The 24672-nt window shown below is 42.0% G+C and overlaps 1 protein-coding gene across 2 annotated transcripts; it reads left to right on the top strand.

Moving 5' to 3' along the window:
* The first annotated feature begins 14493 nt into the window (after positions 1–14493).
* On the top strand, positions 14494–23249 carry LOC133346413 (interferon-stimulated 20 kDa exonuclease-like 2). Of its 2 annotated transcripts, none has more exons than XM_061557949.1 (5): positions 14494–14568; positions 15589–16211; positions 18640–18853; positions 20959–21160; positions 23072–23249. In XM_061557949.1, the coding sequence occupies exons 2-5, from the start codon at positions 15787–15789 to the stop codon at positions 23080–23082; spliced, it is 852 nt and encodes a 283-aa protein (XP_061413933.1). In that variant the 5' UTR covers positions 14494–14568; positions 15589–15786; the 3' UTR covers positions 23083–23249. The 2 variants fall into 2 exon arrangements, with proteins under 2 accessions (XP_061413933.1, XP_061413935.1); XM_061557951.1 differs by having other exon boundaries at positions 14539–14678.
* The last annotated feature ends 1423 nt before the right edge of the window (positions 23250–24672 follow it).

The raw sequence follows: 24672 nt of genomic DNA, 5'->3' as shown, positions 1-24672 counted from the left end.
TATGTTGTACAAACATTTGTAATTACACACAACAATTGGTTGGAATAGGATTTGCACAAATATTAATATATTTTGTGCTACATTAAGAAATATAGGTGTCTGCACCTACACGCATATGCTAGGGCATTTATAAAATGAATTCAGTACACTATGTGAGAATACATAAAGCCATATATTGGGTCTAATTCATGTGTTTTTAGAAAGTCCATGTTAGGAATGGTTTGTATGACTACAATTTTAAAATCCTTTATATTAAGTTCACTTGCTTGCTTGCTTGTGCGCTTACGACCGTGCAAATCTTTCGGTCGTTTTTTAACCCACTTCCCGTGATCCAATTGAGCTGACATTTTGCACACAGACTCGTTGTGCGTGACAATTTATTTTCGTGAAAATTTTTTTCCAAAATTTTCCACTTTTTAGGAAAAAAATGTTTCACTAACACAATCATATATTTTTCCTAAACACAGAAAATTATTCAAGAAAACAACAAAAATGTACAATATAAACAATCATACAAAAACTGAAAACCTTATAATCCTTATATTTAATTTAAAATACCAATGTGATAAAAATGAAACTCTTACTCAAGAAAAACATAATAAAATAAAACCGATGCCACACATATAACGGATTTATAGTGAAAAACTTTGTTTTTACGGGTTAATTTTTTATTGAGTGGCTTCTCGTGGATTCAAGCAGAAATACTTCTGAGAAAATGTGGGGAGCCTATCTTTCTGCCACATATGGAATGAGCATGAGGCAGGAGTGGAATGTGGGATTTTAGTTCGGCTTTGGCAATATCCACACCTCTGGAAAAGTGTTCACAGCTACGAAGTTGAATCGATAATAATCCTCTACCCTGTGCACAATAACTGCATCATCATTATCTTTTAAAGGCCAGTAAAATAAGCCCCGTCTGGGAAGGCTAAATAAGCACCGTCTGGTAAGGGCTAAACAGGCGTGGTACGAGCTAGAGAAGAAATTGACTAATGTGGTACAGAAAGATGTGGAACTGATTGGACCCTCTGATGACTGGTACCAGCAGCGTCAAGATCAGCCTCTGTGTGGAGGAGGTTCATGAAGGACGCTACTGGTGAGTTGGAGGAAGATGCTCTCCAGCAACAACGGAGGGCAAAGGAATGACACTCTCAACAATGAGCAGAGCGTCGGGCGACTAAAACACAAAAACGTTGGTACAATGGGGAGCACAGTGGCTGCATCTGCCAGTCATCTCAGTCAGTCAACAAATGGCACCTGGGTGTGTTCTGTGACCTCCTGCTAGCGGCCTTCGACATTTCACGTGGTCTCAAAGTGCACCTAGCATGGCACAAGCACCGTGGGGAATTTCACCGCCACTTATTGGTGAAAGCCGGTTGTTGTGGGACGGGTGGTAGTGTGCTCACACAGCAGTGGGTAGTGGTGGGTAGGGACAGTGTCGGTTGGGGCGGGGCGGCTTTACGATGATGACCAATATCCCTCTTAGAGCATCAATATAATAACAGATTAAGAGCAAATTCACAAATATAGTGGTTCATGGTTCGATCCAGAAGGTGCCCTGCTTAATATTGCGAGTGTATTTAATCATAAAATGAACAGCGCCTGTTTCACAGAGGACAATTAAGATCCCATGAAGTAATTTGTGTGCTGGCGTTATAGTCCATTTTTATTACCCTCAAATTACACAATTGGAATATACATAGCAATTATTTATCCTTCCAGCATAAACTTGGCAGGACACTTCTGAAAAAAAGTATTGAGACATAAAAATGTATCCCATCGCTCCATTTCACTGATCATATTTTATAGATGCGTCCTCACCTTTGGTTGACATTCTGTCACCAGGTTTGTCAATTGGCTATCATTTCATCCAGTGATGCATTCTGCACGTATAACATTTATATCAGCGATTCTACAACTTGTGGGTCGCATCAAATGGGGTCATCTCATCGGAGGATGGGGTTGCGAGAAATACAATAAAATCCTGCAAATCTCAAGCTCACCAATTTTAAGTTTTTTTTTTATTACACGCTTTTATTTAACTCACTCTGTCTGTAGTTGTTGTTGTATTCTGAAATCTTGTAACTCAATTTTAACCCACTTCCTAATGTGGTATCGACTGCAAACTTGGCATACGTATGTCATACTGATGACAATACTATATTCTATCATAAAACATAAATAAGATTTATTTTTAAACCTTTTTTTTTCTTTTTCGATTTAAAGCTTTCGTGACTGCAGGGATTCATCTTCTTGGTTCTTTCGGTAAAGTCACGTAGAAGGGAAATAATAAAATAATAAAAAGAAAACATAATAAGTTCAAGTTAATTTTTTTTCTGTTATGTTTCGGCTTGGGTCGAATTGTCCACGGTCAACTAACTTTGGCTGTAATTGCCCACGGTCACTTACGTTATGGCAAGCTTCGGGGCCACTTCCTGAAGTCGTGGAGTTCTTCCAGTACTACAGTACGTTCATGTTTACGATGTGACGATCGATCTACTGCTGGATGGCTCGAGAAGCCTGGAAGGTGGGCGGGGCTGAGGGCGGAGCCAGCCCCAGCCCGGGAGCATATAATGAGAGCTCTGTGAGTTCAAGTTTATTTATTAGGTATAGCCCTGTGAGCCATTCGGCTCTTGAATCGGGTGCAACAGCAACAAACAGAAAACAAAAACATGAACAAGAAAACATCTTAAAGTGACTATGTGCAAACAGAAAATCCAAGAAAAGACAGCAAAATATTGCAGAAAAAGCACCGTACACCAAGACTGTGTGCAAAAATCCTAGTGGGATGCAAGTCAAACAACAACAACCACAAGACAACTTAGATTAAGGCCATCAGTCTAACTCTGTACTATAACAAACAAACATGGCCAAACCAAAAAACTTTTCGAAAATCACCAAAATAAAGCCATAAAAGCAATGAAACAGTGATCATAGAAACTGTGACCGAATTTTCACAATAAACGACGTAAACAACATGTACTACCAAACTCTGCAGCCATAGCTGGCTGCATGAGTTCGGGGTTCTTCAAGTGTTGGTGTTCGAAGATCCACTTCGTTGGAGAAGAAGCCTCTAGCCACGTGATCCGGGACCCGGCTTGTGGTCCGGCCCGGGATAGCGAACCGTGTCTAGTTCTGCCGTAGCATGGTTAGATGGGCATTCGAGACCCGAGCGTAGTTCGTGTTACTTTACGTGTTGGTGTAATAAATTGTGTTGCTCCGAGATAACGTCTGCGAGTCAGTTGGACTCACTACAAATATTTAAACTATTATTTATTGTCTAGGAATGTTTTAGTACAGGGGTTTAGTGTATTGGGCATGCAGTACTTATTTAAATTATGACGTGTTTATCTTTTGTTGTCGTGTACCAAACCCTTTATTTAGGTAAGGCTTAATTATTGAATATTGCGGGGTTTTTTTGCGTAACTTTCCAAGAACGTAACACCTGTGATATTCAAGGGTCTCAGGCATTCCGAAAATTCAAACTGTGTTTTCGATTGTGGGTAACCCCAAACATCACCAATCAGAAACCTGTATATACGTTGATTTGAGGCATATCATATGCGTTTTCTGATTGGTGGAGAAGTTTGAGTATTGTGTGAATTGCGGCTGTGCGCCTGCATATGCGACGTTTAGCGAGTGTGACTTTACCGAAAGATCCAAGAATATGAATCCCTGCAGTCACGAAAGCTTTAAATCGAAGTTTAGTGAGTGTGTTTATTCTTCCACAATGTAGACATATTTGAAACCGTCCACCTCTAGTAGTGACTAGTGCTCCATTCAGGTGATGACTGACTATCTCAGAAACCTGAAAGCAAACTTTGCAACCCTTTCCCCTGATCTGCACGTGACAAAGTTTGCTTGAGTACAATTACCCATTTCAATGCCAGCCTGAAACAATGGATCTGACCCCAGCTGAAATTGAACGGCTCATTGACATTTAATGTGATCGCCTTTCCACGGAACACATTTCCGAGCTCCTCATAAAAAATTCTAGTTCACTGTGAAGAAATATTACCCCAAAATCTAAATGTGTGCCTTGAGTTTGAGAAGCACTGATTTATACATTGAATTGGTATATATGTCATTAAAATAAATGTAATGAAGTTAGAAAAATAGTATCGTCTTTTGCTTCATATTGCTGGAGAAACAGTTATAGTTTGATGTTGAGGTTAGCAATCCATTTAATGGCTTCAATTGAGGCAGAGTGAATGGTTGTGATGCCACCGGGAATGGATATCTCAAAGGCAGGAGTTCAGAATGTGGGCGATAGTCTGACTTGGGTCGCCACAGTCACAATTTAGGCTGCTCCTCATCTTCCACTTGTGTAGCAAGTGGTCACATCTCCCCTGGCCTGCACTCAAGCGTTTGAGGGTTTTCCAAGTTTTACGTGAAAGGTTGAAACCTGGGACTTCACTGCACGGATCAGTTACCAGGTTTCAAATTGGTGACATGTGCAGTCAACCAGGAGCTGCGCCATCGAGAAGTTTGTAGGGTTTGGATAGTGGTATAGTGTGGTGTGCAATTTAAAATTGGAATTGAAGTTGGGGTGATATTTTTGAAGCATCCAGAAAATTTGATGAATATTTTATGTCAATCTTCACCTGAGTAGAACACATATATACACACACAGACAGAGCATATATGTTTAAATTCAAGCCCAGAAAGGCAGGACGTGATGATTAAATTTAGGAGTCATTTGAGGTCTCTTCTGATCCAATGCAGCACTCGAGTCCTCATGTTCCCCCAGAGAAAGACAAAGAACATCCTGACATTCTCAGAAATATGGATTTGTGCAACTTATCGGATCAAGAGTGTACTCATAATCATTTAGATGTAATCCCAGACCTTGAAAAAAAAGATAATTCAAGCACATATGATGAACAGACAACAATTTGATCAATTAAATCCACTTAGAAGTGCAGAATGCACTTTAGTTAAATAACAAAAAAATACTAGGCTGTATGCATACTGTTGCAACAACTATTTGACTGAAAGCACTCACACAAGTAACAAGATGCAATTTATTTATCCATTTGGTATATCTGTACATTAGGATGTGATTTCTATTTATCATAATAAAGCAAATTGAGGGCAAATCTCAAAGAAACTGAAACATGAATGTAGTTTAACTATTTTATGTAAATGCAGTATTTCGTGACTGGTGGTAGAGTGGTGTGCCCAAAACGCTATGAACCCAAGCGACCTGAGTTTGATCCTCAGCCAGTGGCGAGTGATATCCAAACTGATCCTGGGCCCCCTCCAGTCGTGGGCCCCCACCCATTCAACTCCCCTTGACCAGCATGAAGTATGGCCAAACAACCATCATTAAGCAGTGGATTGACAAACTGCTGTCAAATTAGTATATGTTTTAACTCATATATATTATTTTAATTGTATAGCCTGTAGTACTGTTATCATTGTGTGCAGCCAGGTTGCTATATATAGGAATTTACTTTACTCATAATCCCACTGCGGTTTAAAATCTACAATGACATGTAGAATCACCCATTTCCATAATTATTTTAGACTTTTACCACTTGCTTAGAGCTGACAAAGGAGATGTTTAATTCTATAATTACACAAAAACCTATCGACCAAAGATAATGGTAAAATAATATAAATTATTCTGTTTAGAAATATGTAACAGCAGGATTCCAATAATCTACAAATTCCTGTAATTTGTTTATTATTAGTAGTTCATGACTTCTTCCGTAATCCATGGGACAGTTGTGGGGGCCGGCATCCACCTGACCGCCCTCACCGGGCAAGTGGGGCGCGACGTCTGCCCCCTCCACTCCCTCCTCCATCGCGTCGATCGGCCCCCGCCGGGCCCCCGCCGACCAGGTGATCGGCCCCCCTGCGTTGGCACCCCCTCTGAGGGACATAGCTGAATGGCTGGCTCACCGCCGCACGGGGTTATTCCGCACACGCCCACGTACACCACCCATAATGCTCACGCGGCGGCGAGCACGCTCGTGCGCCTGCCGGCGATCAGACTCTAATACGCGCCCACACTACGACTAGCGCTATAGCAGCAGCGCGAACGCGCGCACTCCTGCAGGCGGATTATATCCTAACCCGTGCATGCACTATGACTTACGGCATACCAGAGGTGTGGACTCGAGTCATGTGACTTGGACTCGAGTCAGACTCGAGTCATGAATTTGATGACTTGAGACTCGACTTGGACTTGCATAACAATGACTTTGTCCCACCTCTGAGGTGTGGACTCGAGTCATGTGACTTGGACTCGAGTCAGACTCGAGTCATGAATTTGATGACTTGAGACTCGACTTGGACTTGCATAACAATGACTTTGTCCCACCTCTGCGGCATACCAACGGCACGGACACGCGTGCTCCTGCTGACGTTTATATTCTAACATGCGCATGCCCCACAGTTAACACTACAGCAGCGACGCCAACACGTGTTTACCGGCAGGTGATTATTTTAACGAGCGCTCGTGCTGCGGCTCTGCCCTCACTCTCTTCACGTGTCTGCCCACGCAGCCGCTCCACACAAAGGCTAGCATTAAACGGCTGCGCGAATACGCGTGCCGGTGGGTGGTAATTCGCTACCCCTCACCCGTGCTAAGACTCGCTCTAAAGCGGCCGCACGAACACGCACACTCGAATCACAAACACTGCGCGAAATTCTGTGCTAATGTCTTTATTCGCGGCGCAAAAACTCTGCACTGCCCGGAGGAAATATTCGGCGAGCAGAGCCTATCCTATCACTATCCAATTCCCCAAATACTTACGCACCCTGTTACGTACCTCGCAGCAATTCTCACGGCGTCGCACGGACGCGGAGAGAGGTGGAGGGACAGAGATGGGAGAGAACCTTGCCTATCGCTGTCTCGTTGGCAGCACTCACTGGCATCTCATGGACACTGCGAGCGGCTCGACGAGGCAGGCTGGCACGGAGTCGGTCTGGGTCCCCAAGCGGCTGGAGATCAGAATTCCTTTAACCGTTTTCGGCTCCCCTTTTTATACCCTGTGATTTCGAAAATCCAGGGTTACGTTACGTCATCCTGCGCAGCCAATTATGCGCCTACATTTTTATTTTCAAACGTTTCTCTGCCGTTACCTAGAGCATTACGTTACACTATTGTCTCTGTGCCCGTATTCCTTACCCCTGACTCAGTCGGTTTAATCTGGGAGGTCGCCCGGCTGGCGAATACACACCCGCGAGTGTGCACTAGGATTTCCCCCTGACCTCATCGTCTGCGCTGCTCACTTAATATTTCACCCTGACTCTCCTCGGTGCTGTGAGTGACTCATTGCAGCTGGCCCGGTGAGCTTCTGTGCGCCCATATAATTTTAAGCCAATTTAGGGGGGCCGCAATATAATTTGTCCTGGCGGGGTCGGTCAATCTCCTGGCACCGGGAAACCGCGGGACTTCCCACCTAGGGGCCCTTTGGATGAAAACCCGTGGTGCCAGGCGATCTCCCGCCGGGACACTACGTGTGTGTGTGTGGCGTGTGTGCGTAGTGTGTGTGCGTTCAGGGCGAGGGTAGGGGAGGAGTCGCGGCACTTGCGGAGTGGCTCTGTGGTCCTGGTACCACACAGTTTATCCAGAAATCTACAAAACATCTCAGATGTTTGCATCTCTTCCGCCAACGGCCTATTCCTTCCATAATTTGTGGCACACTGTGTCGGCGATGTCTGCAGATTAATTTGCGATCCATGCTGACCTCTTAATTTTGCGTGGCTCATTCCTCTTGAAATCCGTGGCACACTGCAGGAGATTAAAAACGCATCAGCATCATTGGTCTGTATAAGTGGCCAGGACTAACTTGGAACTGCAGGAGCGAAGATGCAAGTAAATGCAGACGTACGATTTTTTGTATTTGCATTGTTATGTTTTGTTTTGTGTTAGCAATAGTCTGTGCTGACGTAATTTAATAAAAATAATATAATTTTAGATTTCTTGTTACTTCTATATCAAGTCTAACATATGAAAAAAGTATTGCAACATCCTATCCATGTTTTCTCTGTAAAAGTTAATATTTTCTTGGTTTAATGGATTTGTGGACTCTTTCCTCCCATAATCCGTGGTACATCACATCGGGGCAATATCATTTTCACGTATTATCTGACTAACCTCTGCGGTACACCGCGGATTACAAGTTGTATTCTCAAAATGAAAGATGTTAGGAGGTTTTTAACGGCCTCTGAATGAATTTCTCACAGTTCAACAAGAGTAACCTGAGTCTTAACTCGTTGAAAATCCTAATCCTTACTCCTAACAGCACATTGCCTAACACGAACTATACTCTAGTTAACCCAATTTTGTTATGAGTTAATGATATTGGTAAAAGTTGCTGAATCATAGTGAATAGTTTAGTGATTAGTAATGATTGTAGGTGAGTAAGTAATATTTAATAGTGATATTTTTGTGAGTGTCGATGAGTGCTAACAAGTGTTGGTCAGTCATAGTCTGAATTGGTAAGTGGAGGTAACTACTAGTGAGTCATGGTGAGTGTTGGAAAATGTGATTGTGAGTAATTGTCATCAATCAAACTATTATTTTAGGCACAATTTAAAAGGTGAAAATAGGGTGTGTGGTGGTAGAGGAATTATTTTCTTTAGATGTATCTCGGATGGATTTGGGATTGAAAGCTAAAATGTGTTTTAATGCACGGTTATGAAAACACCGTTCAGGGAGGTGGAATTTTTTAAATGGAATTGTCGAAACAACTGCTTGAGAACATTCCAGGGTGGTTTTCGAAAGACGTATCTTTTTGTCTCACAGCAATGCCATGATGCACTTTTAAATCCAACCACAGGTGAAGCTTTTAGATTCATTGTGAATTGGACAAAAGGACCAAATCACTGTTATTTTTTCAAGCACAAATTCTACATTTTCTCCATTTTAGAGTGCACGCTAAACCTACCAAAACAATAATATAAAGTTAAAGTAATGTATTTGCATACCATCATTTTTCTTGCTGAAGAAAAACTATGTATGGCTTGAGAAAAGATGAGTTATAGCGGCTAGTTTACTGTGCTATAATAACAGTGCTGGTATCTTTCCCATGGTGAATGAAAAGGTCTAAAAATAAAGTGAAAGGCCACGTGAAGAATGAAACTATTGTAGTAGTGTAGTATGAAATTACTACAATTACCAACTCTTGCAAATTTGAAAGGAGCAGATTTTCTTACTGTTGATAAATGTTTAATATTAACTTATTCAATTCTAATGGCCTGATTGGTCTGCTGTGTATATATTGATATATTTCAAAGGGCTGCCATATGGAGCTAGAGAGAGACAAACAGACATAAACTCAGAGACACAGACAGAGACACAAAGACTCAGAGAGAGAGACACGGAGATGCAGAGTGACAAATAAACACAGAGAGAGGGATACAAACCAAATAGACAAAGACACACACAAGAGACAGAAAGACACGCGCTTCAAAGATGCCCGTGGAAAATCGTAGATTTTATGAGTTTCCCCGCTCGCAGATTTCAAGAGTTTACACAGACTGCGTAGGAATCATGATGTTTAATAGTCATAGATCAGCGGAGTTTCAATGTAATGTTAAAATATTGGATTCTAGCATTATTCATTATTGCATTGCACCCTTGATTTAAAAAAATGTGTTCAATGTGAATTATCTGCCAAAGAAAACAACTATCCGGAAAAAATGAATACATATGCATGGATTGTATACCGAACTAGCTTTACTACCTGGCTTCGCCCGGGACTTGAATTATTGTCTTGGATAAATTTAACATTCCCTTATATTTCACTGAAAAACCCTGAAAAAACGTATGCTTGCAAGAAAGAAAAAAAGCCGAAACAAATCAATTGAACTAAATTGCGTGTTTTTCACTGACGGAAATTCAACCTTAACCCACTTATACGTAAGGTCGATTTAGGCAACTCGAGAAGGGAATGACGTGGCGAGCTGAAAATAGTCGTGTTTCCTTAGAAATTCCTGACAGCACAAGCTGTGCAAATTTAATAACGTCAGAGCTCAGCGTTCGAGAGTTTTTGCTGCTTCACACAAACAGATGTATTTTCTGCTGTATATTTAAGAACGAGCTGATAATAGTCGCGTTGACTTAGAACATCGAGACAGCTATGCCGCGCATTTGTGCGGGATACACGGCCTACGTGGAGGGTTGGGGGGGGATGCGTGACGTCACAGGCACACTGCGTGACGCTGCCGCATGCGGGTGACATCACAGATGTGACACACCGCTCACTTGCTGTGCAAAATATATCCATTATTGCGCCCCCCCCCCCCCCCCCAAATACAAAAGAAAACTCTTATACTTTGTGTACAGTCTGGAAACTACCCACGTGCCAAATTTCAAGTTTGTTGCATGTTGGGAAGTATGCTAAACATTTCGAACAGACACACATATTCACAAATTTCCCTTTGATGTACTGTATATAGATTTTCTGAATTACGAGATGCTTCAGAGAGTAAACCACATCACTAACTTTGGAGTAATTTGAAGCTGCAGTGATCAAGTCCTGGTCCTTACAACAAATATCAAAGACAAGTGTAAAGTCCTTTGTTTACTAGGTCTCATGCTGAAGCTGACCAGAATCTTGTCATGCATCTGCAACTGAAGGATTCGTGTCGATCTGAATGAATGATGCATTAAACCTAGCTCCCTGAATAACAGGATTACCTAGGGATCTGTACTCATTCAAATACTATTCAACCTTTGCACGAGAAAGATGCCACAGACATAAATTCGCAAGTTCGTGCACGCGGACAACATGAGATCTTCAGATCGCCGACGTTTAGTAGTCCGAGGTCAAAGCTCATTTCCTGGGGTGATCGGGCTTTGTCAGTGCAGCTCCCACGCTTTGGACCGTTTTGCCTTTGCTAATAAGACAGAGTCGTATAATATATTGAAGTTTATATTCTTTGGGTCTTTCGGTAAAGCCACATAGATAGAATAAATAATAAAAGTATCACGACGTTTCGATCGCAACACAAGCAATCTTCATCACCTGGTGACGATTGCTTGTGTTGCGATCGAAACGTCCTGATATTTTTATTATTTTTTCTATCTACGTGGCTTTACCGAAAGACCCAAATAATATTAATTCCTACAGTCACGGAAGCTTTAAGTCAATATTTAAGTTTGCTTTGAAAACTCACCTCTTTAAATTGGCCTTTACGCCATAGTTCTGGAAAATTTACCCTGGTTCTGTTAATTTTCTACTTTCCATGCATACATGGGCGTATTGGGATCTACCGATGAAAAGCGTCTTACAACTGAAAATATAATGAGTATTATTAACATGTCCCTGGCTACACACTCCCACAGCCACGATGAGGTGGAGGCCACTCTCAACTCAGACTTCAACATCATGGCGGAGTTCTTCCAAAAGTGGCGATTAAAGCTAAACCCAAGTCAAACGATTGACTCGGTGTTTCATCTCGACACAAACACAGTGCCGACACCACACTCGATGTGACATTTTGTGACAAAAAGGTGCCACATGACCCAAGGCCGACCTATCGCGAAGTGACACTTTACTTTTTAAAATTAATATTTGAAAAAGGCCACTGCCATGACCAAGATAAGGGTCAATCTCCTTAAAAAGTTAGCTCATATGAGCTGAGGGGCAGATCCCTCAGTGCTTATACATTGGCCGTTGCCCTGGCAAACTCAAGTGCTGAGTACTGCGCTCCAGTTTAGGCAAAATGCTGCAATTGTCGACTAATCAACACCCAAATAAATATCACGATGTGGTCTCTGCGTACACTCACAGGGACTTTAATACATATGCTAATACTCTTCCTGTACTGGCTAATTTCAGTCCACCTAATATTCGCAGCAATGCTGCAACATTTTGTGAACTGCACCAAATGAAAGCTGACAAAATGCCAATCAACGATGATCTGAACATCACACGTCCATGGCTGAGCTACAGAAAGCCGTTTGTAAAAATGCACAAACTCTGCGTGACGCGAATTTAATTTGTGGCCTTCAAGTGTCCTAACTGAATTACAGTCGTTGCAACTATTTCGTTCGCTTTGTTTTCACACGCTTATATCTCGTAACGGATGTCCGTGTGTTTTGTGCGCAATGTGTATTCTATGTAAATAATGTGAGATAAACGTTACGCACACCCTCTCCGGTCCAGTCCCAGCACGCTGCATTCTCTCAAAGCGCATGTTTTTTGTATTATAGCCTCTCCCCTCCTCACTGCCAATCTCTACGGAACTAGCTCCGTCTCTCATCTCGCTTGACCGCCAAATCTCCCCGACCCCGTCCATATATCGACTCTTTATCCTCCATAGCCCTGCCCCTGTTTTATTCTCCTACCTTTGTTCTGGCTATTCTTTAATCCTAAGCCTCTGAATGGGTTTACGGGCGTACCTGGATATACATTAGATTGAGTTCTCGAAAACTTGAATGCAAAGTAAAACATTGTGTTGTATCTTGACACGTATTTTCACATAAGGTTCCATTTTATTACCAAAGATGCGTTCCTAAGAAAATATATTCCGACCCAAAACCTACTAAAATAACACGTTTGAACACAACTAAGTTATTTCCAGGCATAAATATGGACAATAACAAGACAGGTAATAAAAACAAATACTTCACACTGTAATTGAATAACCAGAAACTGCGGTGCACGTCGTGTGAGAAGTGGAGGGTGATTGGGAGGGTGAGGGAAACTTCTACGCTCCTCCAATACGCTCTTGGGGTGAACTTAGCAGTGGTCTGACCTACTGTGCACGGCTTGTAAACACGTGGTGACGCTACGGAACACGGCGGCTCAACTAGCCACCTGAAACCGCGTACTATCCACGCACAAACGACATAACGTGCATTTAATATAGGTGTAGTGGGTAATAATTGACGGAGAACTTCTTGTGAGGCAACACGATATGTATTTGGTTCTATTATACAAGGCCCCTAACACAAAGGGGTAGCGGCCCCCTTACCCGATACCTGGGGAGGTATGGCCTCCGGACTACACGGGCCCTAGCACTGGGAATCCCGATAACCTTCATCCTTCGGCTGGGGTCGACCGTACCAGGTCTTCGGGTCCTGACCACTGGCCTCACTGAGCTCCGGCCCTTAGAAGGACAATGGAGCTTGGGTCCAGGGTCCTAACTTCAGCCCAGGTCTTCAGTATTCGGCTTGGAGATGACAGACCCTTGAGAGGTCCGGCTTATATACTGGCTTGTGGCTTGCTCCGCCCTAGCCACGCCTCCCTTCCAGAACTTTTTGGAAAGTGACATCATGCCCCGGTCCCCCCTCCCTGGGTCCGGGGAATGTGTCCCAGGATCCGCTTCCCATGGATTATTGTTGGCCCCTTTGGGCCATGGTCATTAGCCCTGGCGTGAGAGCGCTTCCGCCCCCTGTTGACGAAAAGGGGGAGCTACCAGCCAACAGGGTGGTGAGTGCCGATTAACCCCCGACACAGCTCTTCGTTACTGGGGGTTATCTTTCCCATCCCTTCTCTCGCATCGGATCCCTGCAGCTCTCGTGTCTGATCCCCGCTCTTGCGTGTGAATCATGAACTCGAGTCCGATCGCTGCTCCTGAGTGGGATCCCTGCTTCCACGTCTGATTCTTGTTCGTGAGTCGGATCTCTGTTCGTGGGTCGAATGTTCGTGAGTTGGATCCCTGTTTGTGAGTCGAATCCTGTTCGTCGTGAATCGGATCCCTGTTCGTGAATCGGATCTCTGTTCGTGAATTGGATCTCTGTGAGTCGGATCTCTTTTCGTTTCTCTCCGCCTGATGAAGACCGCTTGTGTTGCGATCGAAACGTCGTGGATTTTTTTGGTTTTATTATTTTCACATTTTTTATTTAAATTTTATTTTATTATTTTTATTTTCTATCTACGCGACTTTACCGATAGAACCAATAATATATAGTCGGATCCCTGTTCGTGAGTCGGATCCCTGTTCGTGAGTCGGATCGCTGTTCGTGAGTCGAATTCCCTGTTCGTGAGTCGAATTCCCTGTTCGTGAGTCGGATCCCTGTTCGTGAGTCGAATTCCCTGTTCGTGAGTGGAATTCCCTGTTCGTGAGTCGAATTCCCTGTTCGTGAGTCGAATTCCCTGTTCGTGAGTCGGATCCCTGTTCGTGAGTCGAATTCCCTGTTCGTGAGTCGGATCCCTGTTCGTGAGTCGAATTCCCTGTTCGTGAGTCGGATCCCTGTTCGTGAGTCGAATTCCCTGTTCGTGAGTCGGATCCCTGTTCGTGAGTCGAATTCCCTGTTCGTGAGTCGAATTCCCTGTTCGTGAGTCGAATTCCCTGTTCGTGAGTCGGATCCCTGTTCGTGAGTCGGATCCCTGTTCGTGAGTCGAATTCCCTGTTCGTGAGTCGGATCCCTGTTCGTGAGTCGAATTCCCTGTTCGTGAGTCGGATCCCTGTTCGTGAGTCGAATTCCCTGCTCGGCGCTCGTCTGAAGACCACGTGGTTACCTATTCGGTCTATGAAATACAACCGCGTGTCGTTCCCATCCGGTCTGTGAAATGTAACCACGCGCCCTGCCTATCCTGTCTATGAAATCTACAGTCGAGTGCCACGTGTTTCGGGTTGCGTGCAGCTATCGGCGCTGCGCGGGTGAGTAAATGAGCCGAAGCAAAGTCGTAACTGTGCTGATTTCTCTTCCTCCTCCTCTCACGGTAGTAGTTTCACGAGACAACCGTGTGCGCTCCAGCGGAAGCTTTGCCGTGAGTTTTGTGGTCAAAGTGTTTTTTTTCTCAACAAAAACTGTGTGCGTCGCGTTATCAAAGCCTCGGCCTAGGCCACTTTACAGGGCGTACGCCAACTCGCACAGCCGCTGTATGTTTATTTACAATAATTACACAACTACGCGGGTTTAATTGTTCACAGCAATCTACGTTGTGGTCCGCTGTATTACCGGTTTGCCGTGGTTCCGTCATGGGCTAAGGGTGAGGAGTTTGCGTTTCGTATGCAGCCCTCCTCGCTTAATCCACTGCTGGATGAAGGCATCCCGTGTCCGTGTTGTTCCCCCCGGGGGTTGTTTGGCCATACTTCACCGCGTTTTGTCAGTGCGGTGTGTGGATGAAAGGGGGGGGGGGGGCGCCGTCACTGGCTCTGATACCAGTCGCCACGTGTTCGCCGTGGTCTGGAGTCGAACTCGTGACTCACACGCGCCACGTGTATGAATGTGCTGTGTTGTTACAATACTGGATTCGGTAGCACGTTGAGCACAAGTGTATCGTTTTAAGGGATAACTGGGTAGTAAAACGATGCAGCTTGATACAATTTATCAAGCTGTGTTAAGCAGAAATTATTTAAAGTTACTGTCAAAAATGCGTGCATATAAAGGCCGTGTCTTTGGTATTGTGTGGATGACGATTTAGATCGTGCGTCCTTTTTAGCTTCAACAAATCCCCAATCATTGTTCCGTTCTAGATTAAACATTCTGGAAATGAAGAGCATTCCCAAATGTCCTTGGCAGTGGTGCACAATTAACAAATAACTACGCATTCGTCAATAACACTTGTCTTACGTGGAAAATATGTAATAGGCGACGTTTTAGGCAATGGCTTGTCACAGTAAAATGTCCTATTGTACAGGACGTAACTAATTTGTTTCGTGTTATTTTTCTTTCAGATCGTTGAACGCTACCATTTAGCCCTTATGTTCAACAGTACACTTTCTCAAAAGACAATTGTAACTGGACACATTTGAATTATTTTCGACATTTCACCAACATTTGGAGAAGTGCAGATCCTGAGACTCCTTTCTAGTAACCATGGCACGTGAAACTGAAATTAAGTAGATTCTTGTGCAGTACATTTATTACGAGCCATGTGTGATCTTATGCTGAATTTGGACGTGTCTGTTGTTCCTGAGAACAACAAATCACAGAGTAGACAGCATGCAAGGGACATTCGCTTTATGAAGGGGAATAAAGCCCGTGAGAGGAGAGATAACTTGCGCCACCAGAAGTTACAGATCCAACAATTGGATACAATTCAACATCTAGACAAGCAAAATGTAAAATGCAAGCCAGAGTCCCCGACGAAAACGTATTTGAAGAAAAGCAACAAAGAAATGAAAGATGCACTCAATGGAACGATTAAACAGAGCAGTGTGAAATTGCATAGGAAAAACGAGAAAATTAAAGGTCACAACATGTTAGACGAGTTTTCCAATGGAGCTGCAAGGCCAGAGAAACAAGTCACCGTTACGGAAGATGTGCCAAAGACTTTTGCCAACAAGAATCCAAGCAGGTGAGTTGGTTCTCTGTCTGTTTTGCACTGCTACTTGGGTACAAACTTTAAATAAAATGGGAGTGTTCGGTCCAAATTGTGAAAATCAAACCTCAATCTAATTGCAGGTTTCTGCCATAAAATCCGAGTTAAATTTAGGATTTAAATATTTCGGTCACATTTTAATTACTGCATTGTTTTTATTTCAAATGAGACACTATTACCATCATGGGTTCATATTCAGGTTTTGCTACCTGTAATTGAAACAGACTCTTAAGTTATTTAGTGGTTTCAGCCCAGTCACCAATGAATCTTCAAAAACAATTTCGGCATGCACTTATTTTGCCAAAATTCCTTTGCATGAGAATTCATATATCAGTTTTCTCTATAACGTGAAAGGTTACACTATTCAGTGAGAGGTCCGAATGAAACGCGGATAGAACACCCGTGATAATTGGGGGATAATTACACACTCAAGACAGAAATAGGAACACATAACATAACACATTTTAAAGCCATGCATTAATCACGCAAACAAGTCAAGTATTACATTCTTTAATTTAAAGTAGTACAATCATTATGAGCCTTCGTCTTATAAATCAATTTCATGTGAGCCAGCCGCATTAAAGTAATGATCAGCCACGGCACAAGTATTGGTCCTGCCGTGTTTCAGATCTGCCTTATGTTCACGAACACGGTCCGAGACATGTCGTTTAGTTTCCCCAATGTAACTGCTGCCGCAGATACAGCTTAGTTGGTAGATGCTGGGATATTGCATGTCAGAATCTTGTCCTTCACAGATGGGATCAGGTCACGAATTTTATGCACTGTTAAATCGGACCTCGATCTTGTGTTTTTTCAAGTTTTTGGAAATTTTTTTGGATCTTTAGATGGCTCCTTGTTTGGATCTTTAGATGGCTCCTTCCTCACGGTTGGGGTGATGGCTTTGTGGATTGTGTAGTCAGAATATCTATTCGCCTTGAGAGCCTGGTGTACGTGTTTAAGTTCACTGGTCAAGTGTTCATGGTCGGAGATACATTGAGCTCTATGGTGTAGCGTTTTTATGAAGGAATTCTGGGATGGATATTGGTGGGAATCAGGTTTTAGGTAGGCGTCAGTATGGGTTACTTTCCTGTAGACAGTGGCTCATTGAGCCATCTGGTCTCTTTTTGATTAAGACATCCAAGAAGGGTAGCATGTCATCCTTTTCTACTTCCACGGTAAATTTGATTGCTGGGTGTATGGAATTGATGTGGTTGAGGAATTGTTCCAGAGCCAGTCGGCCATGTGGCCAGATGACAAATGTGTCATCCACGTACCTCTTCCACAAGGACGGGCGTAGAGTGGATGCCTGGATGGCGTCCGTCTCCAATTTTTCCATGAAAATGTTGGCCACAAACGGAGAAAAGGGAGAACCCATTGGAGTGCCTTCAGTTTGTAGAATGTTCCATTCCAAGTGAAGTATGTATTGGTGATGCAGTGTTTCACCAGGGGTGGGACATCAGCATTCAGTCCTTGTTGAACCAAATCTTCAATTATTGCAATGGTATCGGGCACAGGAACTTTGGTGAACAAAGAAATGACATCGAAACTAACGAGCAAATCACCTGGGGACAGTGAGATGTCTTTAATTGACGATACCAGATGCGCTAAGTTAAGTACAGAAGAGGTGGTTTTACCAGTGAATGGCTGCAAGGTCTCAGACAGATATCGCGCCAGTTTGTAGGTGGGTGAGCCAATGGTGGAGACGATGGGATGAAGGGGGGTGTACCTTCTTTATGGATTTTTGGTATGCCATATAGTCTGGGTGGTCTAGCAGCAGAAGGTATTAAGGAAAACCGTTTGGTCTGTTCAATTATTTGTATTCACTTCATTTTCATTATTGTTATTATTGTTTCTATCTACGTGACTTTACCGAAAGAACCATAGAATATGAATTCCTGCAGTCGAGAAAGTTTTAAGTCCAAATTATAGTTACTGTTCAGTGTCAATTGTTGAATTTCATCTCCACTACTCATGAACTTGAGCTGATAATGGGAAATTCCAGATGAGCATGTTATCAAGTTTTGTATTAGTAAACATAAAAAAACTGACATTTTACTTCATACCAGAACCCTTCAGATTTCTATTGGTTGTGGCACCTGTAGTTTATACAGTGGTTATCATTGTTTAGAATGAGCTATATATATTAAATGCATGTTGCAGAATTATACAGCATGGGTAAGCCTTCATCCAACAGTAGACAAATGGCAGTAAATTATTATTGTATAATACTCTTTGGTTCTTTCGGTAAAGTCACCTAGGTAGAAATAAACTAAAATATTTCTACCTACGTGACTTTACCGAAAGAACCAACAGTATGGATTCCTGCAGTCACGAAAGCTTCAAATAAAGATTGTATAATATGCTACACTGTCTTATGTGTTGTATGTGATGGGTGGTCTTCCAGGTATTTTGGCCTCGACTGTGAAATGGTGGGCACAGGGCCTGCTGGTTTGTGCAGTGAGCTGGCCCGATGCAGCATTGTCACCTACTATGGTGACGTTGTGTACGATCGCTATGTGAAACCAAGGAACCCTATCACTGACTACCGCACGCGATGGAGTGGCATCACTGCTAAAGATCTGTCCAAAGCCATCCCATTCCATCGGGCCAAGAAGGAGGTAAGGAACTGCACCTACTGCCAGTGACTGAAAGCAGCACATCGTACACTCGCAAATTTGGTTAAAGTATTTTTATGCTTTGCTTGTCACACCGCTAGCAGGCTTCACCCTCTTTCTTTAGCCGTTAACGTCATACTTGGCTTGAGTGAATTATGCGGTGCAATGATTAATCATGGGACATTTTTCAAAGTATTTAGTATGAGGCAGAAAGCAATTGAAACCTTAAGCAGGACCCTTCAATGAGTACAATTAATCAACCTATCGATATTTGGTGGCCCAAATTAAATAATTTTAGATTTTCAAGTTATTTTAATGTCCGACCACCACAATCATGATTAATTCAGTAATGGGAAAACTATTTGGCCTGGGCTGTTTCCCTGGCGAGGTCCTCCATGGCTCCTCCAGGAGCCGACAGACCAACAGATGCTCGGCGGTCTGTGTTTCACCGCAGTCACAGGTGTCCATGTCATTAGAGTAGCCCCACATCTGCACTTTGACTTTTGACTGGCCGACTCCAATTCAAAAGCAATTTAATCAGATCCAGCGGGGAGGTGTTCAGCAATGTCGATGTACATTTTGACGTCCTTGGTTATTGTCGAGTCATCTTCGCCACATTCCCAGTCATGTCGCCATCCGTGACTTTAACCGAGTTATGATTTTTAAAGCACATTTTTGAAGTTGTTAATGTAGACTGCTATATTTTTTCAGCGTTTGAGCTTCATTACCCATATAAAACATAATTGGGATTTATGTTAGTCACTGCCATAATAATTTTTATGTGTTATAAAACTTTAAGGCATATGTTTAGGAATTAATGCTTCCCCACAAATAATAAATGAATGTTCCGATTATAAAATGTGAAAAGTTAGATGTGCAAATTGGATGTGTGCCATAGATGAGGAGCTGACCAAACGTTACAGCCAAAGCAAAAATATGCTGCTGTGCAACACCAAGCTAACATTTTAATAATTAAAACAATGTCTCTATAAGCCATCACATTATGAATAATTGAGTAACTTTTTAAAATAAAATGGAGATTGCCTTCCGTTTTTGGTTCAAGGCCACCACATGTACTTTACCAAACATGTACTTCACTTTTTTTTGTGAGGATGTGTAATCGTCACACAGCGTGTTATTATTAGACTCATTAGACTCGTATCAGGCAGTCCTCGACTTGCGATTGGGTTCCGTTCCTGAGACCCGTTCATAAGTTGGAACACAATGTACTGTATTTAAATACACATACGGTCAGTGTTATACAATGTGTTAGTTCAACACAAAAGGAATCATCGTTAATTGTACGTTCGAACGTAATAAATACTGTATAGTAAATGAAAAATAAAATAAATATAAAAAGAACTAGTTTTATTTCTTATTTTTCTGTTTAAGTTACTTTATTTTACTTAACTTTTATTTTTACTTACATTATTTGTTATTTTATTTACTATACAGTATGTATTACATCCGAATGTACATTTCTTATTTGTGAGGTAAGTATAAATAAAAATGAAACTGGTTGTATTTTTACTTGCCTTTAGTAAGTAAAAATTAAACTAGTTTTATAAAGCAAGAGAGCAAAGTAAAACAAAAAAGAAAACTAGTTTTACTTTGCTGTCTTGCTTGTCAGAAGGGGCGTAATTAGTCCCCACAATTGCATACACACTTGGGGCCAGGTGCGCGCATGCACACACAGCAATTACAACGGTTCCCCATATAGCCTTAATCGTGCTGTTCGCGAGCAGTACCTATGAAGGCCTCCATGGCACACGACGAGGGGGTGGGTGGCCAACACCACCCCCGGCTGCTTTTGACTCCCCAGTAGCGGGGGGGGGGGGGCACGCACACTCACTTTCACACATGTGCGAGCGCGCACACAAAAACACTCTCAGCTGGATGGTGTGAAGCATTACATCTCGCAGAGGATTGCTCCTCTGAACGAAATAGTTAAGTGGTTCAGTTCACAATTGTGAGTTTGCAAGTCGATGTTAACTAATAAGGAAATCCCTTGGAAGCTGGATCTTAAGTACGGATGTTTGTTATTCGGGTGTTCGTAATTCGAGCACTGGCTGTATTAATTTTTTAATGGATATGTATGTGTTGAGCAGATTGTCCAGATCCTCAAAGACAAGGTGGTGGTGGGTCACGCCCTGCATAATGATTTCAAGGTGATCGGTGTGAAAGTAGCCGAGTCTCTGCAGCGAGACACATCACGCTCGAAAGCTGCTGAGAAGCATGGCAGGCCTCTCCACTCAGCGCATTACTTCCCTAAAGATCCTCGCAAAGATCTTGCTCAAAGAAGACATACAGGCAAGCAAAATTCTCATATATTGACTCGTCTTGTTCTGTTTTTAATACTTTTTCTGAACAAGATGTTTACTGTCGTTATCTCTGCTTCAACCCGACCACTGAGTGTCATGTTTAAATACAGGAATTACATTTTTATTCGTCATTAGAACTGTTTTATTAATTTCAACATATCGAGGGAAACATTGTAATATGCATGAGTTCTGGATTCGCGAGTTCCACGAGTTACTAAATGTATACAAATTCCCTATTCGCGAACCACCGGATTCCAGTATTCATGAGTGTACGTGCCAGACCACCAACACCGGGGAGGTGCGTGCAGAATTTTACATTTGAAACTTTTAAGATTTAGGCCCCCCCCCCCCTGCCAGCTTAGTTCTCAAGTCTCACAGTAATCCTGCTCTGAACTCCCTATTGTGCATTTTTACTTCATACGTACTTACAATAAGTCAACTCATTTGTACATTTTGGTATTAACGAGTTGACTGAGGTCCATTAAAAATTATGTTTTTTTGTTGTATTTTTTACGCGAATGAGAATTCCCTCCCCCCCGCACGGAACGTGTGTGCGTCGCTAGGGGCGCGTATGCGCAGACGCGTGCTTTGGCGTGCGCTCGGAGGCGCAATGTAATAAATAACAAAAAACAGCATTAAATTGCGAATTCAACTATTTTAAACGTGACGGACGTGAAATTGGAAGTAGTGCTGGCTCACCACGGGGCTTATGGCGTGCTACCTGGGTACTTTTTTAAACGTTAACCCCACGGTTCGTGAGCCAAATCCATCGCAAGTGTCAGCCACACGCAGACAGACGGACAGACAAAAATGCCTTTTATAGGTTAGATTTACCCTTTTCTCCCCTATGTTCACTCCTACCAGGAACGTAACCCAATTGGGACAAGGTTTCTGCAATTCCAAATTCTGCATTTGCGAATGTTTTCAAGAACGTAACACTCGCAGATGGAGGATTTACTGTAATTTAATACTGAGAAACTGTGGACCAAAATAGCACACACTATCCAACCGTGAATTATATTAGACATTGATATACTGTACATATTTCATTTTTGGTAGTATATCAGTTTGGGAATTTATTTTTACTGAAGGTTTCAACTTTAGGTTGATCTGCCCTGCCTATTTTATTTTGCTGTTGTGTTTTCATTATTTTTATTTCACACTTAATTATTTCGTGTAAAAAGATATTTTAAACCTAATTATGGCGTTGGAGTTTTTGTCAGTTATCCACAGTGTACGGATTTCAAAGATGTATTTAGCTTACCTGTTTTAATAATGGTGTTCCTAAACTATTTTCAAGTCCTAGGTCTTGCCGTTACCACAGGTGTATAAATGCTTCATAGTGTAGTGAAATAACTTTCTGCAAGTGCTTTATTTTTTCTTGAAGTATAAACATTTCAATTTATATAAATGAGTACATTTGTATCCTTTCTGATATCTTTAAATCTTCAATTACCATATTCAATTTTATTCACGGAGAGATTTAGATATGTTTTTATTTAGCTGGAGCAGCTTATTGGCCTAACAGTTAAGTCATATCTGGGTTGGGTTTTGACAACTAACATTCAGCTTCATTCTTCTGATAATGTGTGTGTACTGAAAAAAATAACAGTTTTTTAGTTTTTACGTATGAAAGATTATTTACAAGAGAAGGCCTCTTTGTATGCCATTTTACTATTGCCAATTTGACATAATTGTGCAAACTGTTTCCTCCTTTGATTATTTATGGAAGTCTCCTGAGTTAGGAACAGCTTTGCTTGGTATTCATGATTTTCTGGGCTACATGACCCACTGTAGAGTAGTGAACATTCCCCCTGGTTAAATTCTAAATATTATTTATTTAATTTAGTAAACGTGAAAACATTTTGATTTGTGATTGTCTGCCGTTGTATGTGCACAGATGGGAACTGATGGACATTCCTCTGTGGAGGATGCTTGGTCAGCCATGCAGCTCTTCCGCTTGGTTCAGATTGACTGGGAGAAGGAGCTTGATGGGCAGGCACAAGAAAACCCCCAATCAATCGAAACACAAGTGGCTGCATTGCCAACTCAAAAAGCTGCCAATTGTAAAGTGGAAGTCACATTCAAGCCAAAAGTCAAAAACATGATGGAAAAAAGCAATGAAGAGCTATTTAAATGTTTAAATTTAATGCTGGGGAAAGATAAGGAACATGAATGCAAGACTGGCAAAGATCTGTTTGTTGCTGGAACAGAGAAATGCATCGCAAGGGAAGAAAAGGACAAACGCAGAAAAGGACGTGAAATTTTAGGAAAAACAGATGATGAATCGCTGGTAACTTTCATCACCACAGGAAAGAAGAGGAAACATAAATGTAAAGTGGTTGAGGATCGTAATAAAACCTCAAATTTGAAGAAACCATACAGTAAAAAATGTGATGGATCCAAACACGTTGTTTTTGCCAAACACGTTGTTTTTGCAAAACACCAGGCAAAAGATAAGGCAGAACCAGCAAGAAAGAAAAGGAAAAAGTCCACATAGTCAAAAACGCTACCCCAGGTGCATTCCGAAGGGGGCTCATGCAAACTCAACCGAATGTACAAATTGTACAATTCTGAAATGTGCAAATTTTATGTGACTGGGCTCACGTGAAGAAGGGGGATATAGTCAATGAAAAAAGAAAAAAATCATTAAACCGTGTAATTGAGAAAATGAATACAAACTACCACAACCAAAACACAGTGTGCTGAGATGCAAAGTGAAATGATAAAATTGCCAGTTGAACAAGTTGTCTGAGATTTAATCAAGAAACATATTGAAAAATAGTAAATCTAGACAAAAACAATGCCAAGAAAGCAGCAGCAAGAACTAATATAAAAGCAATCCGCTTGAGCCTGTTTCCGATGAATCGAGGTGAAAAGTGTCCCACCGCTCCAACAATGGTGTTGCATTCTTCTGCATTTAAGTTCTCAAGACATTTTTGGTCCACATTCCAAATTCTTATGGAGATGGCCAGTCTATCCACAAAATGATATGTATTTTATTGACCATGGAGGGGCAATAGTCAACCGCCAACTGGCGTAAGAACATAATGTTTAATATGAGAAACTGGAAATACAGTTGCATATATACTTCAAATCCAATTTGTAACTTTTATTGAGGATCGGAAGGGTGTGTTCATATTTCAAAAAGTGGTATAGAAATATTTCAGTATGAGCTTCATTGTTGTTTACCCTTATTATATTTCACTTGTAAATTAGAGATGAATATGGTATGGATGAGTTTTACAACGTTTTTGAAAAATTATATTGCAGGATCACCGCGGTTTTTGACACCATGTACAGCTCTGGTCTATGGGATCTCGACCAATGACATTTAATTGTTTGTCCAAGTAAATACTTCCACGCCTTGATGAATCTTACTGTACTATGCAAAATTGTTGAACACTTTTCCATTTGCGGGACACTGGAGTCATCTCAAAACAATAAACAGTGTTCATAAGTTTAATGTTATTTTTTAGCTGATGGCAGAGGCTTGATGGG

This window comes from Lethenteron reissneri, chromosome 24 (genome assembly GCF_015708825.2).
Source record: "Lethenteron reissneri isolate LAM-NWPU_2019-01 chromosome 24, ASM1570882v1, whole genome shotgun sequence".
Lineage (NCBI taxonomy): Eukaryota > Metazoa > Chordata > Hyperoartia > Petromyzontiformes > Petromyzontidae > Lethenteron > Lethenteron reissneri.
The sequence above is the reverse complement of the archived record's forward strand: the minus strand, read 5'-3'. Positions and strand labels throughout refer to the sequence as shown.

What these genes read in the sequence shown, in the direction of transcription:
- LOC133346413 (XM_061557949.1), top strand. Translation starts at nt 15,787, where the DNA reads ATGTGTGATCTTATGCTGAATTTGGACGTGTCTGTTGTTCCTGAGAAC. An exon ending in GCCAACAAGAATCCAAGCAG is followed by an intron (nt 16,212 to 18,639) that starts GTGAGTTGGTTC and finishes GTGGTCTTCCAG; the next exon opens with GTATTTTGGCCTCGACTGTG. An exon ending in TCCATCGGGCCAAGAAGGAG is followed by an intron (nt 18,854 to 20,958) that starts GTAAGGAACTGC and finishes TGTGTTGAGCAG; the next exon opens with ATTGTCCAGATCCTCAAAGA.